We start from the raw sequence: 15510 nt of genomic DNA, 5'->3' as shown, positions 1-15510 counted from the left end.
TATGAGTTAAAAACCTGTGATAAACTAAGTAGAACCCATCTCTCAGGTTTAGAGTGTCCCCCTCAGGCCACAGTGTGCTGAGTCAGATGCCAGTGACAAGGTCTTCCAGCCCTCCCTGCCTTCACCTCTCTCTGACAACTGAATTATTCATAAAGGCCAGAAAGACGTTGTTAGGGGCCTGGCTGCTAATTTCTCAATGGGGTTGTTGGCTGTCCTCACGGTATTTGCCAGAATGCATATTTGGGAGGCTCGGATTCAAATGACTTGTCAAGATCTCCCCCAATGCTTTTTATTATCTATCCATCATCATACACAGAGTTCAAAATGTGGTCTATACATGCTGTGGAAGAAAACAGGATCAAGTTAAACTGTTACATAAACTGATAGGGCATTAACTCTTACATGTACACTACTACTCTCAAGGACATTGTGCCTGATCTGCTGGACGGTGTGTATCTAGGCCCTGTACTGTAGATTTATTGAGTGCACTCTCTCTCCACTGGATTCATCCAGCAACAGCAGCACAGGTCACTTTAAGGGTTGGGGACTTTGCCAATTGTCGTCAACAAAGAGAGTGTGCTTGTGTTGTTGTCCTTTCATTGCTGGTACCAAACCTTAGGGGTATGCAGAGGTCAACTTAGCATATGACATTCTTTCCAGCACCCTATATCTATCAAAATAAAATCATAGTAAAGTGAGGGCAACAGCCATGCAATATCCATAGACAAACATTGGCAGTAGAATGACCTTACTGAAGAGCTCACTGACTTAACGTGGCACATCATAGGATGCCACCTTTCCAACAAGTCAGTTCGTCACATTTCTGCCCTGCTAGTGCTGCCCCAGGCAACTGTAAGTGCTGTTATTGTGAAGTGGAAATGTCTAGGAGCAACAACAGCTCAGCCTCAAAGTGGTAAGCCACACAAGCTCACAGAACGGGACTGCCGAAAGCTGAAGCGCATAACGTGTAAAAATTGTCTGTCCTCAGTTGCAACACTCACTACCGAGTTCCAAACTGCCTCTGGAAGCAACATCAGCACAATAACTGTTCTTCGGAAGCTTCATAAAATGGGTTTCCATTCCCGAGCAGCCGCACACAAGCCTAAGATCACCATGCGCAATTCCAAGCGTCGGTTGGAGTGGTGTTAAGCTCGCCGCCATTGGATTCTGGAGCAGTGGAAATGCACTCTCTGGAGTGATTAATCACATTTCACCATCTGACAATCCGACGGACTAATCTGGATTTGGCGGCTGCAAGGAGAACATTACCTGCCCCAATGCATAGTGCCAACTGTAAAGTTTAGTGGAGGAGGAATAATGGTCTGGGGTTGTTTTTCATGGTTGGGGCTAGGCCCCTTAGTTCCAGTGAGGGGAAATCTTAACACTACATCATACAATGGCATTCTAGACGATTCTGTGCTTCCAACTTTGTGGCAACAGTTTGGGCCTCAAAAATGCTCTTGTGGCTAGGTGGAAGCAAGTCCCCGCGGCAGTGTTTCAACATCTAGTGGAAAGCCTTCCCAGAAGAATGGAGGCTGTTATAGCAGCAAAGGGGTGACCAATTCCATATTAATGCCCATGATTTTGGAATGAGATGTTCGACGAGCAGGTATCCACGTACTTTTGGTCATGTAGTGTACTTTGTTTCTCATCATGAATCATTCTGCGTAGAGAAATAATGATGCAGGAAATAAGGAGACCGATCTATGAATAAATGAAGAACATAAATAATAAAACCTTGAAAAGACTTCTTATTGACTGCTCAACGTCCTCTGTTGTCCTCTGTTGGATAGCAGGTATCAAAGTTCATCATTTCAATCAGAAAGCTGAAGACCACCCTTGAACTGAGTCCAAATAAAAGCTTTCGTCATTGTTCTGGACATTAATGCAAAGCACCCCCATCCTCTACAGTGGTCTGGTGGATAAATCATCACCTGTGGTCTTGTCCTCTTACCCTTTTAGAAGCGTCATACATGCAACTGTCCAAAACAACAGCCAAGCCCTTTTGGATCCTTGGTGAAATATTGTAACATTCAAAGACCTATACATTTCCTTGGAGGTGACACAAACACAGCACTTCACATTCAGAGCAAACCTTACAACACAGCCCCATCAAAAACCTGTACCAATGAACGTTAACGTAGGCGGAGATGATAACACCAGCAGGTGCTCAAGGACAAATAGGTAAACGCTGCATCAGCATAAAATAAATGAGTTATGCAAGGTATGCTACTGTTTTGCCATTTTTCAGTTGTCTTACTATTTTTTTTAAGGTTACATTTGACCTTAATAAAGAGGGACTTTGTTGGCAGCATTGGAATGGATGTCTAAGTATTTTTCCCCTGACCACCTCTGTTTGTGCTAATTACAGTCTCTGCATATGTTACCACCTTTATTTACTGACTTCACCCACTTCAGACATCAGTTTAATAACTAGGAGTGGGAGAGATCTTAACCCTAAGGGAGGACCATCAAAGCCTATCCAACCCCCTTCTCACGCACGCACCCACCCCCTCTTTTATCTATCTCTTCTCTCTTTCTCTGTCTCTCCCTCCCTCCCCCGCCCTCTCGTTCTATCGCTCTCTGTCTCTCTGCAGCAGATGGACCACCCTGAGGCAAGGCCATGAGGAGAGGGACCTGTGAGAAGGTGATACTGCCATATGATGAATGAGATCAGGTGTGCTTCAACACAAAGATGCCTCCTGCTCTTTTCTAGTATACATGTTAGCCCCCAGACAAACTCCTGTGAGACGCAAATGACAGTGGCATCTGTGGCAGAAAATGACCCAACTACTGAAAATCTGGATAATTACAGTACATACTGTAGAGAGACCATTTGTTGCAGATAGAATCACTGTTGCACATTCAGCTGCTGCACACAGGGACACTTGTTGCCCCTTAGCAATAAACATATATTTTCTAGGAAAGTGGGGCAGTTGGGAATAGTTCATGTTAAATTGCATACATTTGTCATTCATTAAACCGAGAGCTGCCAGTCATATATCTCTGATGCCAATCCAGTCCTAGATCCATAAATATGTTTTCATATGGCTGAAGGTCAATTGAAAATTAGTTTACACATATTATCATCAATCAGTAAGTACAATATAAACAAGAATGTAGCCTAGCCCATATGTATTCTAAGAACAGCTACCAGTATCTCTCCTTTGAAATGTAGTCAATCATTACCCAACTGTAAGCTCACCAGCTGAGGCATTTCACTGTAACCTATATAGCTAATATTACTATGATGGCCTGGTTGAGGACATATTATTTTGAACCTGACCTTTAGCAGAGAATTTGTTTGTTTACAGCACCAATAGAGCAGCAGATATTATGCAAATACGATATACAGCTACACCTAACTGTGATCATGTCTTCTCTCTGTGATGCCACTCTGGCATGTGGGTCAGACTCATCAGACAAGCCCCCTGCCACTGTGGCTTCAAATATCAACCAAGGTGGTCTCCCCTTTATCTTCTATTTTCTCCCCTTGCGCTGGTGAACACAATAATAGCCTTGCTGTGTTCATGTGCGCTCCATGTTAGCACTGTGGCTGTCAAAGGCCATCAAGCCCCTTTAAAGAATGGCAGCTCTCTGAAGTTGCCTCTTTCTGGAGCGGCCATTTTCCACACACAAATGGGCTAGCTCAGCCTCTCCCGGGCTTGGCAACCTCCAGCAGTTGGTGCTCTAGGGAAAGGGGAGGGATACTGGAGTGGAGAGGGCTCTCAGTGTTAAAGGGAGGGTCGACATTAACATAATCATCTCCCTAAAGAGCCATCCAATATTGTTGCAACAAACAATACCTTGCTGGACCCCTCAGAGTAGGCATCATTAAATTCAATGCTTTTATTGTTGATTACCATAGATTTAAAGGTTGTTTTTCAGTGGAAAGGGTCATCATAGCACTGTATGGGGAATGGTTAGCAATTCGGCAGGTATCCCACAGAAAGATAAAATGGTCCTGGATAATGGAAAATGGTCATCATAAACACCATCCACAGGTCCTCTAACCCTTACGGGATCTTTCACCATGTTACTGCTTGCAGTATCGTCTGCTGCTTGCTTGGTACTGTCAATGATCTCTGGAGTCTGCTGCTGTATTGAGCACAGCCTGGCATGTCAGCAGTGTCACTGTATCAGTGTTAACCTGGCAACCCATCCTGTACCCATTTATGTAGTACAGACTGCCAAAGCCTCCTCACATAACTCAGAGCATCCGGAACAAAGACTGTGTCCCAAATGGCACCCTATTCCCTATATAGTGCACTACTTTTGACCAGGGCCCATGGGGTGCCATTTGGGACATACACAGAGACAACACACCACAGAGATATACAGTATAATGATATCAATGATAATGAATGGAAATGTCTGGTTGGCCAGCCACTTGGGCTTTGTGTCAACATTAACATCTGGCCCGATCAGGTGCGGTCCATCCCGACACTAAGACAGGAATCAACATTTTCATAAATCATTTCAAGGTGTCACCTTAAGGTTACAGGGCTAGCAGTGCATGACCAAAAGAATGTGGACACCTGCTCATTGAACATCTCATTCCAAAATCATGGACATTAATAGGGAGTTGGTCCTCCCCTCTGCTGCTATAATTTATTTAACCTTCATTTAACTAGGCACGTCAGTTAAAAACAAATTCTTATTTACAATGACTGCCTACTCCAGCCAAACCCAGACAACGCTGGGCCAATTGTGTGCCACCCTATGGGACTCGCAGGTACGAACAGATGTGATACAGTCTGGATTCGAACCAGGTACTATAGTGATGCCTCTTGCACTGAGATGCAGTGCCTTAGACTGCTGCACCACTCATGAGCTCTTCAGTAAGGCCATTCTACTGCCAATGTCTGTCTATGGAGATTGCATGGCTTTGTGGTCGATTTTATACACCTGTCAACAACAGCTGTGGCTGAAATAGCCAAATCCACTAAATAGAAGTGATGTCCACATTCTTTTTTATATACTGCATAGTCAATTGCCTTTGAATTGCACAGACAATTCGAAGAAGCACTGTGAGGATTTAACTTTATATACTTGTTATCTATCTTTTCTACCTTTATGGTTACAAAATAAGAACAACCTTTTCCCAAACAGTGATTATCATCGTACCGTAAGAATTTAAATACAGTACAAATCACTGACATTTTAGTAAACAGGCTTTTAGACAGATATCCATGAAGAATAGCTTAAAAAATGAGTCTATTTAGTTAGTCACTCATGAACGCTCTTCTATCAGCTGGATAAGTGTAATAATTATCAGCGTTACAAGTTTTTCCATCCTCCCTACTGTGCGTCTCTATAATTGGTCCCATTACGTGGCACAGTCAGCCCTAGAACAAAGGGTTCCCAGAGAAGGGGGGGGGGGGGGGGTCATTCGAAACCCTGCAGAACCCATGCCACATTGACAAGCAGGGGGCATTTACATATGCTGACAGACTCGTCCCTTCCAAGGGTGGAGCGTTTGGCACTTCATTAAACCAACATCAATATCTACTGATGGAAAAAAAGGAGCAGGCCAAAACACTGGGAGACACCATAGTGAAATGACAGAGGGCTGTAACATTCAATCTCATTTTATGGGAGAGTATTATTTAAATAGAATTTCATTTGTACCGGAGTATTAGTGTCTGAATATTGCCTTGTGTGTCTGTCACTAGATTGTCTGCAATTGGTTTCCACAAGCTGTTCACCCGAATATCAGCTGCCAGCATTTGTCTCCCTCTGGGATTGTTCAAGCAAAATGTTCCCCACGCAAATTTCCCCCACATTCTGAATTTTGTTGATGTTTTGACAAAACTGCTTTATCATTTTTCGAGGGTGATTATGCTATTTTATTGCTGGTGGTATAGTAAATTGTTGTAATAATGCTAATCATTCATCCTTGAATGACTGTTGTTTTACCAAATTTACCAAGGGGATCCTACAATCAGTTACTGTGTCAGGCACAGGTGACATATCTGTTGATTCAGCAACAAGGTAGATAGGATATCTATCTAGAGTTGTGGTTTAGAGTTCATTGCATTATAATTCCCTGACTTAATTCCCTGATTTTGTTAAAGAGGCTAAATCCCCCATTCAATTTGACGCGCTGCTCATTTATCTGAGAACTGGGATGGGAAGCGGCTGGGTGGGGTTGGGATTCGGTGGGGTGTGAGGGTGGGGGTCCACTCTGGGAGGTGTCGTCCTGACCAGATGGGCCTCTCAGTGGCATAGTAAGAGTCCTCCTCACATGGCAGAAGAGACTGCAGGATCTCACAGAACCAAGACAGGGAATCCAGGTGGCCACAGTCCCTCCTGACCAGCTGGAGAAGCGATGGGCCATCTGACACAAAATTATACACTTTTCTTTTGCTGCTGATGCTGTGTGTTGTCAATGCCTCTCCTCAACACAAAGCCTGGGCCAATCAAGGAATTTATCCAAGAAGCTAGCAGAAAATCTTAGTTGACTCAGATATTCAGGGATGTTGTGAAGCAAAGCAAAACAACATTTGAATGCACGATGAAGGCTATAGTGAGTAAGGAGCTGTGAAGTGCCCAAAAAGAAAAAGCAACCAACTTTTATATAAAATAAAAATGACATAGAGAAAAATAATCTGATTCACCTTCAACTAAATGTAACACTTTATCCAGAACTACCCTTTGACAATTTCCCTTTTACATAATAACATCCAATAATGATTAAATAATTTGGGCTTATTTATTGTCAATGGTGTGAATATTTCACTGCAGTGATTTCAGGAAAAGGGGTTTTCCTTTCCTCAAATCCAAGTGAGAAAGTCGCATCTGCTCTTCGCCTGATCCTCATCTGATCGTCAGCTGACCCGGACTCCCGGAGGCAGGGTGGCCCTCATCTGATCGTCAGCTGACCCGGACTCCCGGAGGCAGGGTGGCCCTCATCTGATCCTCAGCTGACCCGGACTCCCGGAGGCAGGGTGGCCCTCATCTGATCGTCAGCTGACCCGGACTCCCGGAGGCAGGGTGGCCCTCATCTGATCCTCAGCTGACCCGGACTCCCGGAGGCAGGGTGGCCCTCATCTGATCCTCAGCTGACCCGGACTTCCGGAGGCAGGGTGGCCCTCATCTGATCCTCAGCTGACCCGGACTCCCGGAGGCAGAGTGGCCCTCATCTGATCGTCAGCTGACCCGGACTCACGGAGGCAGGGTGGCCCTCATCTGATCCTCAGCTGACCCGGACTCCCGGAGGCAGAGTGGCCCTCATCTGATCGTCAGCTGACCCAGACTCCCGGAGGCAGGGTGGCCCTCATCTGGTCGTCAGCTGACCCGGAGGCAGGGTGGCCCTCATCTGGTCGTCAGCTGACCCGGAGGCAGGGTGGCCCTCATCTGGTCGTCAGCTGACCCGGAGGCAGGGTGGCCCTCGTCCTCTTTCTTTATAATTTTTTTACTCAGAGCCGGGGTCAGTGGAGCTCCCAAGTGACCAGCAATGGGGCCAACAGCCGACTAACTGCCTCCTCTACTCTGACTAACCTTAATTAGTGACCACCTCCCTGGGCTTCCCCTAAACCTGGGGCTGGGAGGACCTCTTTGTGGTCCTCAACTCATCTGAGGGGAAGGGGATAGACAGAGAAAGATACTGGTAGAACAACAGCTACTGATGGGGACATCACTATCTGGTTCCTATGGAAGAGCAGCATCCTCCTAAGAGAAATTGCTGTAACCTACAGTCATCTGATTCTCACACATCCATGAAAGTCATAGAATCTCTCGAATCCACATTGTATGTGAGTGGACACATGAGGTTAAACGCATTAACTTGAACACATTAGCACATGATGATCTATAATGTATTTACAAAAACAATCAACAGTGCATATCATATGATGATCTGACATGGAATGCTCTTTCACACTGACACACACACAAGCATAGAGATATAAAAGCCTTTATACAATAAGTGTTGAATAGACAAAGTGTAATTAAATGTATTTTGTGTTGACAAGAGAATCTGCTGGGATACCTGAGGAATGCAAAGAATCGTTTTTTCTAAGATGGTCTACTACCGCCATCTAGTGTTACAATCTGAAACATCCCCCCCCCCCCCCCCCCCCCCCCCTTTGCCCTCAGAAAAGCCTCAACTTGTCGGGACATGGACTCTACAAGGTGTCGAAAGTGTTCCACAGGGAAGCTGGCCATGTTGACGCCAATACTTTGCTGGATGTCCTTTGGGTGGTGGACTATTCTTGATTACACACAGGAAACTGTTGAGCATGAAAAACCCAGCAGTGTAACTGGCACTTACTACCATACCCCCGTTCAAAGGCACTTTTATCTTGCCATTGACCTTCTGAATGGCACACATACACAATCCATGTCTCAATTGTCTTAAAATGCCTTCTTTAACCTGTCTCATCCCCTTCACCTAGACTGATTGAATTAGATTTAAAAGTGACATCAATCATTTTCCCCCTGGATTCACCTGGTCAGTCTATCTCATGGAAAGAGCAGGTGTTCTTAATGTTTTGTACACTCAGTGTAAATCTAAGGTTAATTCTGCTTGTCTCCTTAAATTCCCAATTATTCAACAAGTAATGGTTTAAAACCATATATTTGAATATTTACAACAATTGCTCCAACACCCTTGAGTGTGGGTTGTGAATCATACTGCATAGAAATACATACAATTATTAACTGAACAACAGTTTGAAATCTTATACTTTACTCCATTGATCCAGGCGGATTTTTTTCTCACCACCGGGTGCCCTTGAAGACATACTTAGAGTCCAATCTCTAATCTGAGGCCAGATACGTCATTGTCTTTTCCTTGACCCCCACATTATTCACACATCACCCCAGTGGGTATAGGTACTAGCAGGTACTCCTGTCCAGGGGGTGTACTTGTACATCAAGCTGCCTCTCACTACAGAAACAAGAGATAAGCTCCAGCCGTATGAGCCGTTCTGGCTCGGATAAGGCTACTTACCAGTGGGTATGTTAGTGTCTCGGGTATAAGTCATCATCATAAAGGGCACCTAGTGTTGCAGAAGTCTCCTGACTCGAACAGGTTGCAGACATTGACTAAAGGGAACATAATGGCAGAGCCAAGCAGAGAGCCTGTCTGTGCCGCTGCTCCACACCACACCAGGGCGCTGTGGCTCTCGTCCCTCAGGATGACACCCACCATTACCTTCACATAGGACAGGGTCCCCGTAAAGAAGACCCACGACAGAACCTGAGGATTACATTGTGACTTTATTAGTTAGGTAACACGTACTATTCAAGTGTAAGAATTCAAGTGCAATAACATGACATACCTGATTCTATACTAATCAAAGGTTTGATGATCAGTTGATTAGTGGAATTAGATGTGTAGTGCCAGGGGAAAAACTAAAAAGTGCACTCCCAGGGTTTCCCAAACTCGGTCCTGAGGCCCCCCGGGTGCATGTTTCTGAGAAAGTGTTTCTAGACTGAGGCCTATTTCTACAGGTGGAGTTGTCACTCACTATGATGGTTTCTCCCAGCGCAGAGCCTTGTAGTAGTGGACATGGACTCATGGCAGCCATGGCCATGTTGTATCCTCCAAAGATTGAGCCCAGGAGACACAGTACACCCAGCAACACTAGTGACCTGAGTGCAAAACAGGAAACCAGAAAACAGTTTGCTAACTGTATATCTGAAGAATGTCATTCAACATAAAGATAACCACTGAGATGGCTGCAGTGATGGGCAGCTGAATGTCTATGTCAGTGTACAAACAATATCTATGTTCAACTGAGAACGCTGTAAAAAATGGTTACTTATTGAACAGCAGGAAGCAATTTCTGCACATAATGCTGTCAAAGCTGAGATAATAATACATATTGATTTGTGTGTTTGTCCATAAATGCTTGTTGTTGCTTTATCGTCAATAAAAGAGGAAAGCTTGAGGCTGTTTGGGGTTTTACCTTTTAGGAAAGAACAGGGCGACTATACAGGCCACTGGGTTGGCACAGGATGCCAGAGCCGCCGACAGGTGATAAGCCAGGTTACCGTAGGGCATGCAGGAGTACGTCTGCACGGAGGGCAACAGGCCGTTGGTTGCCCCGTTCACACAGACCACCATGAAATAGATAAAAGCTAACTGATAAACAGAGTGGAGTGGTTTAGCCAGCTGTGGCCTAGCCTGACCTGATTCCTCACTGTGGGGTTTTGGGTTAGAGTGCTGCTCGTCGGTTACCACTCCAGGGTTGTCGAGACCAAAGCAGACCGACGCCACTGTGTCAGTGTCTGAAACTAGGTTCTCTGTGGACAGTTCAAAGCTGTGTGGGAACCTGTTGAGGGCAGAGAACGCCAGCAGGCTGATGCACATCATCGCTGCCAAGAAGAAGAAAAACACCTCAGTGGAAAAGTTGGGCTGTAGATACTGGGTCTGGACAATGTACATGTCCTTTTCAGTGAGGTTACCAGAGGACTGAGTGCCATTTACACACTTGGCCATGCCGACGCCCTGGCCAAGAGCAACTAGACCAGGGATAAAGCCACTCAGGCCCTCTCCAATGAAGTAGGTGGTGATGTAGTGGGCTGGCAGCTGCATCATGAAGGGCAGGAAGGTAACAGAGGAAGTACAATCCACCAAGGCCAGGAAAAGGGTTAGAATAAAGAAGACTGTGCTCCGTGGTGCCGTTGCCACAACCGTGGTCTCATCCCAGAAGAACGCCAACAGTACACAGGCCAGGATGCCGATGGACAACACACTGTAGATGACAGCGCTCTCCCTCAGCCGGCCCGGACACAGCTTGTGCATGACAGTGACCAGCAGAGGCCCCAGGTTGGCCAGCTGGATGATGACTGTCAGGTAGGATGGTAGCTCCCAGCCCTCAGGGAGGGTGTTGACAATGAGGGGGAGCTCCACCCACAGGCCGTTGACAGCCACCCAGGAGCCCAGCCCGAAGCAGCAGGCCAGAACATGGACCAGCAGAGACATGGCTGTATTGTAGCTGGTCCCAGTCAGGTCAGGTGAGGTGAGGCAGTCTTTTGGAGGAACTTCTGGTCTGAAGTGAAGATATATCTGATTGAACAGTTTCAACCTGGCCAGCCTTCAGAGCCTAGAAAAAGAGGAAACTAGAGATTATCTTAACAAATAATGAAAGTCAGTAACGGTGCGTGAGCAACCTCTGTCCGGTGAAGTCCACAAAGCAAATTGCATGTAGCAAACAGTTACATGACCTACAGCATGGTCAAGCAAGTTAATGTTTCTGATATTTTCAGACTACTAAACTAAACAACTATTCAGTTAGAACCAATGAGAGTTACTGAGAGTTTCAAAGAAAACAGGAGCTACCTCCACTATTCCAGAACCATTTCATCTTCAACATCATCAAATAACCTACTGTATGCTTAGTCTAATACAGTGACAACTAAAAGATAGGAAAAAAACCTTAATCCAATCATGTAAGCTAAATATGCTGTGGCTGTCCATGGTTCTGCCATCGTCCTCTCTTTCATGTTGACGAAACGGTCTATGACTGTGTAATACAGTACACGCTTTTAGTTTTTGTTGTTTGTATGCTACCTGGCTTGAATGCTTGCTTGCTAGCCTAACTTCCTTTATTGGGCAATGATGAGCCAGCTAGTTAAAATTAGCCTACTACATCTAGCTACATACTGAACTTCCATCCTCTAGGGGCCAGGGGCACAATGTATAAATTTATGGTTGGATCAGAATCGCCGTTATAATCAATGACCAGTACGGAGAATTAAGTAAAACCACTAGTCTAAATCCCTATCTCATTCCTTGGCTAATTTAGGAAAGAGACGATTCTAGGTAGCTAGCTAGCCACTGGAGGACAACGACACAACGAGATGCAACAATTAAAGTGTTTTCTGTCAATTATATTTAGCTTTTGATGAGATGTGATTGGTGTGAAGCCAAATCCAAACTGGCTTCCCTTGGTGCACTAGGACCATTCACAGTTGAGCTCACTCAGTTTAGCTCAACGCTAGTTGGCTATTATTGTATACTTGTTTTTATCAAGGGAGGCGAAATGTTTGCAGGTTTCCCTTGCATTCAACGCTACGGGTTTCAACAATGTCATACTCTTTTTGACCAAACAGCATCAGATAGATGGGCTACACATACAGAGACAAAGGGGATCTGTTTCACTCGCTCTGATGCTTTTCCAGTGAGATACTGTACATTCAGCCTCTTGCGAATTGAATGAAAATTATGAAACACATTTTTGGGGAAAACCTGGCTTCCCTTGGCATCCATGAATACACACCACTGCTTAAAGACACTGCTGCTAAAACTATCAAGCTAGATCAAGGATGAAATGAGTAAGACAATAATAATATTATATTTTTTAAAAGTATTATAGTACCAAATCTCTCTGCAAGGATCTATCAACAAGTAGGCCTAACTCTAGCCTAGACCAGGAGTTCCCAAACATTTTCACTCAGGCTCCCCTTCCAGCATTGGGGAACACTGGAAACTGCTGATGCACTATCAATTTCGAAATTGCACCTTGTGCATTATTGCAACTTTCAGGAGTAAGTTGAAAGCCAGACTGAGTTCCTTTTTCATTTTTGGGAACTACTGGCCTAGACCATGACCATCGTTACTGTATAACCAAGAGTAAATATCACATTGTTATTGTGGGTTTACAAATCAAAGGATCCGTTTTGCCTTTTAGATCATAATGAATCAGATTAAATAGAAAGATTCTAGATCAGCACTCCTACTCTGAGACTCTTTGTGGATACATGCCCTGTTATTGAATGTGCATTCATTTTGTCATTGGAATTTGATCTTTAACTTTTTGCCAAACAGCTTTTAACCCTACTGTTTTACACTTTAGCTGTGAGTCACACAGGGTGAAGCAACCTGGCATAAGCAGATCTAGGTCAATCTAGATCAACTCTGATGCTTTCTGTGTGCCCTGTAATTTATGCACAGGGTGTTGTTGCTCAAGGGTGCAAATGTCACACGTCCAACTTTGAAAGGACTGGTTTAGTTAATTAGTTACACTTTGATTACCTAAATGTTATACTGTATGTTAAATGTATAAAAAAAAATGTAAGTCAAGGACAACTATCTAACTAACTGTGTAGATGGAGTAGTGAGAATCAGATGTATTGTATTTTTCATTTATACAGAGATGAGACCATGAAACCTTGAGACAATACTAGCAATTGTAACGGAGAAGTATTCAGTCTACTCAACGCATTCTTCTTACATGTCAAGCAGCTGAAGTAATTTTCACTTCCCTATCACTTCCCTCTAGGAACACAACGTACCATATGGCTGTGGGGGCAGCCGGATGCCTAACTACGACCCAGATCATACAGGACACACACTTCTCAGAGGTCTCAACTCGTGACAATCCAAACCTTGAACTGGCTCAAGCTGCTGAACTTCACTCTCTGTACCCAAAGTAGCAAATGTTTCACTCTTCTCATAGTTCAGCTAAACATTTTATCAGTTTCATATCAACCATTCTCTGTAACGATGCCATGTATACACAATTAATATTGACCATATTAGTCTTGAGACATCATTTGCTTTATATTTACTAGCTGTGGCTTTTAAGGAACTGGTGCTATTAGCATGTGTATTTTCGCATGACCACCTGCACCTCAAAAAAGCTCTGTATTAAAACTTTTACTTCTGGAACTCAAGTCTCCTCTTTTACTTTTAAAAAGTTAACATTGTTACTGCACAATGGAAAAGTCTAAGAGGGATCCTTGGGAAGTCTAAGTGGGAACCAACATCACTTGAAATTTAAAATGGTCCATTTAAATTTAAAACAGTTAAAGGAAGGGTTAAAGGAAGGGTTAAGGTTAGGGGTTGAGGTTAGGAGTTACAGTTATGGTTAAGGTTTAGGGCAGGGACATCCCAAGGATACCACTTAGCACAATTTAGTTTACATGGCCCTGCTCATTTCCTATCTCTGCTAGTGAAAATCAGACAGGCATTTCGCTTCCACACAGGATTTTATGATGTTGGGCCTAACAAATGAGACAATGTCAAGGCCAATACCATTACATACTGTGTATCTGGCTTACAAAGCACCAATGTGTTACAGTAATGTAGAGGGTCAGTGTGAACTGCAAGAACTTTCAAATCATATTGATCACGATTATCTTTTGTCAGGGGAACGGATAATCAGAATCTGCCTGAAAAAGACCTTCTTTACCATATTGATTTGAAATTGATACACTTTAACTTCCATGATTGTTCCATTGCATGACCATAAGGCAATATTACATTTCCAATACATCTCATAGGAACCAAGAAGATAAATAAGTATACTCACAGGTTTCTTGAGCCACTGAATGGATGCTTAATTGAGGAATCCAACACCCTCCCTCTCTCATCTTATATACAGACCTTTGGGACAATGCCACTGGCTTCTCCTTCACACACAGGCTGGAGGAGAACTAGGGAACTAGTGCCTTGTGGGTAGTTCAGAGTCCAGTCCAGCAGTCAGCTCCACCGTGTAAGAGTAAACTGAGCAGCTGTGCACTTTTTAAATCTGTACAACAGCCATAAAGTTAGATACATAGTAGAGATGGGACGTCCCCTTTCCTCTGCTTGCCCAGCCCCGAGAGACTAATGGGAGACCTATGGTCCCTCATCTCATTCAACAATTATGTGAATGGGAAATTCAGGAAGAAAGCGAGGTTGCTTATATCAGAGGTAGTCAGGTAATACAACCCAGGGTGTGTGTGTTTGTGTGTGTGTAAATGATTGGGATGTGGTATGGTCATTTTAATCATAACAATAATATCCAATAAAAATCTGTTTATTGACCGCCAGAATATACATTGATTAAGACATAAGAGGGCATCTACTCAACATCTTTGACCAATAATGACTCTGGTGAACACTAACTGAGATTCACATGAACTTTTATAGGCCTACACCGCTTTATCCTTTAACCAACAACAATAGTCCATGGGAACAATAACAATATCAGGGATCCCTCCCGAATGACGCAGCGGTCTAAGGCACTGCATCTCAGTGCTTGAGGTGTCACTACAGACACCCTGATTCGAATCCAGGCTGTAGCATAGATTGGAATATGTTCCGGGATTCTTCCAATGGCATTGAGGAGTACACCACATCAGTCACTGGCATTATCAATAAGTGCATCGAGGATTTCGTCCCCACAGTGACTGTACGTGCATACCCCAACCAGAAGCCATGGATTACAGGCAACATTCGCATCAAGCTAAAGGGTAGAGCTGCCGCTTTCAAGGAGCGGAACTCTAACCCGGAAGCTTATAAGAAATACCGCTTATGCCCTCCGATGAACCATCAAACAGGCAAAGTGTCATTACAAGACTAAGATCGAATCGTACTACACCGGCTCCGACAATCGTCGGATGTGGCAGGGCTTGCAAACTATTACAGACTACAAAGGGAAGCACAGCCGAGAGCTCCCCAGTGACACGAGCCTACCAGACGAGCTAAATAACTTCTATGCTTGCTTTGAGACAAGTAACACTGAAACATGCATGAGAGCATCAGCTATTCTGGACGACTGTGTGATCACA

At 44.2% G+C, this 15510-nt stretch overlaps 1 protein-coding gene and 1 pseudogene across 1 annotated transcript; one reads left to right on the top strand and one right to left on the bottom strand.

The window, feature by feature from the left end:
* The first annotated feature begins 742 nt into the window (after nucleotides 1-742).
* LOC116354432 (uncharacterized) overlaps nucleotides 743-15510 on the top strand; it is a 45183-nt pseudogene continuing 30415 nt past the window's right edge.
* LOC109908570 (solute carrier family 52, riboflavin transporter, member 3-A) lies at nucleotides 7803-14454 on the bottom strand. The gene is made up of 4 exons (XM_020507236.2): nucleotides 14268-14454; nucleotides 9918-11057; nucleotides 9477-9600; nucleotides 7803-9205 (listed from the first exon to the last, which is right to left on the bottom strand). Exons 2-4 carry the CDS (start codon nucleotides 10934-10936, stop codon nucleotides 8993-8995), a joined length of 1356 nt encoding a protein of 451 aa, XP_020362825.1. The 5' UTR covers nucleotides 10937-11057; nucleotides 14268-14454; the 3' UTR covers nucleotides 7803-8992.

Source organism: Oncorhynchus kisutch, linkage group LG17 (genome assembly GCF_002021735.2).
Source record: "Oncorhynchus kisutch isolate 150728-3 linkage group LG17, Okis_V2, whole genome shotgun sequence".
Lineage (NCBI taxonomy): Eukaryota > Metazoa > Chordata > Actinopteri > Salmoniformes > Salmonidae > Oncorhynchus > Oncorhynchus kisutch.
Note: the sequence above shows the minus strand (reverse complement) of the source record. Positions and strands in the feature narration are given on the sequence as shown.

Bases quoted from the DNA above. Each gene is read 5' to 3' on its own strand.
- LOC109908570 (XM_020507236.2), bottom strand. From the start codon at position 10,936: ATGTCTCTGCTGGTCCATGTTCTGGCCTGCTGCTTCGGGCTGGGCTCC. The intron at 9,601-9,917 runs GTAAAACCCCAA...TTTTGCACTCAG, and splicing joins GCCCTGTTCTTTCCTAAAAG to GTCACTAGTGTTGCTGGGTG. The intron at 9,206-9,476 runs GTGAGTGACAAC...TGTAATCCTCAG, and splicing joins CGCTGGGAGAAACCATCATA to GTTCTGTCGTGGGTCTTCTT.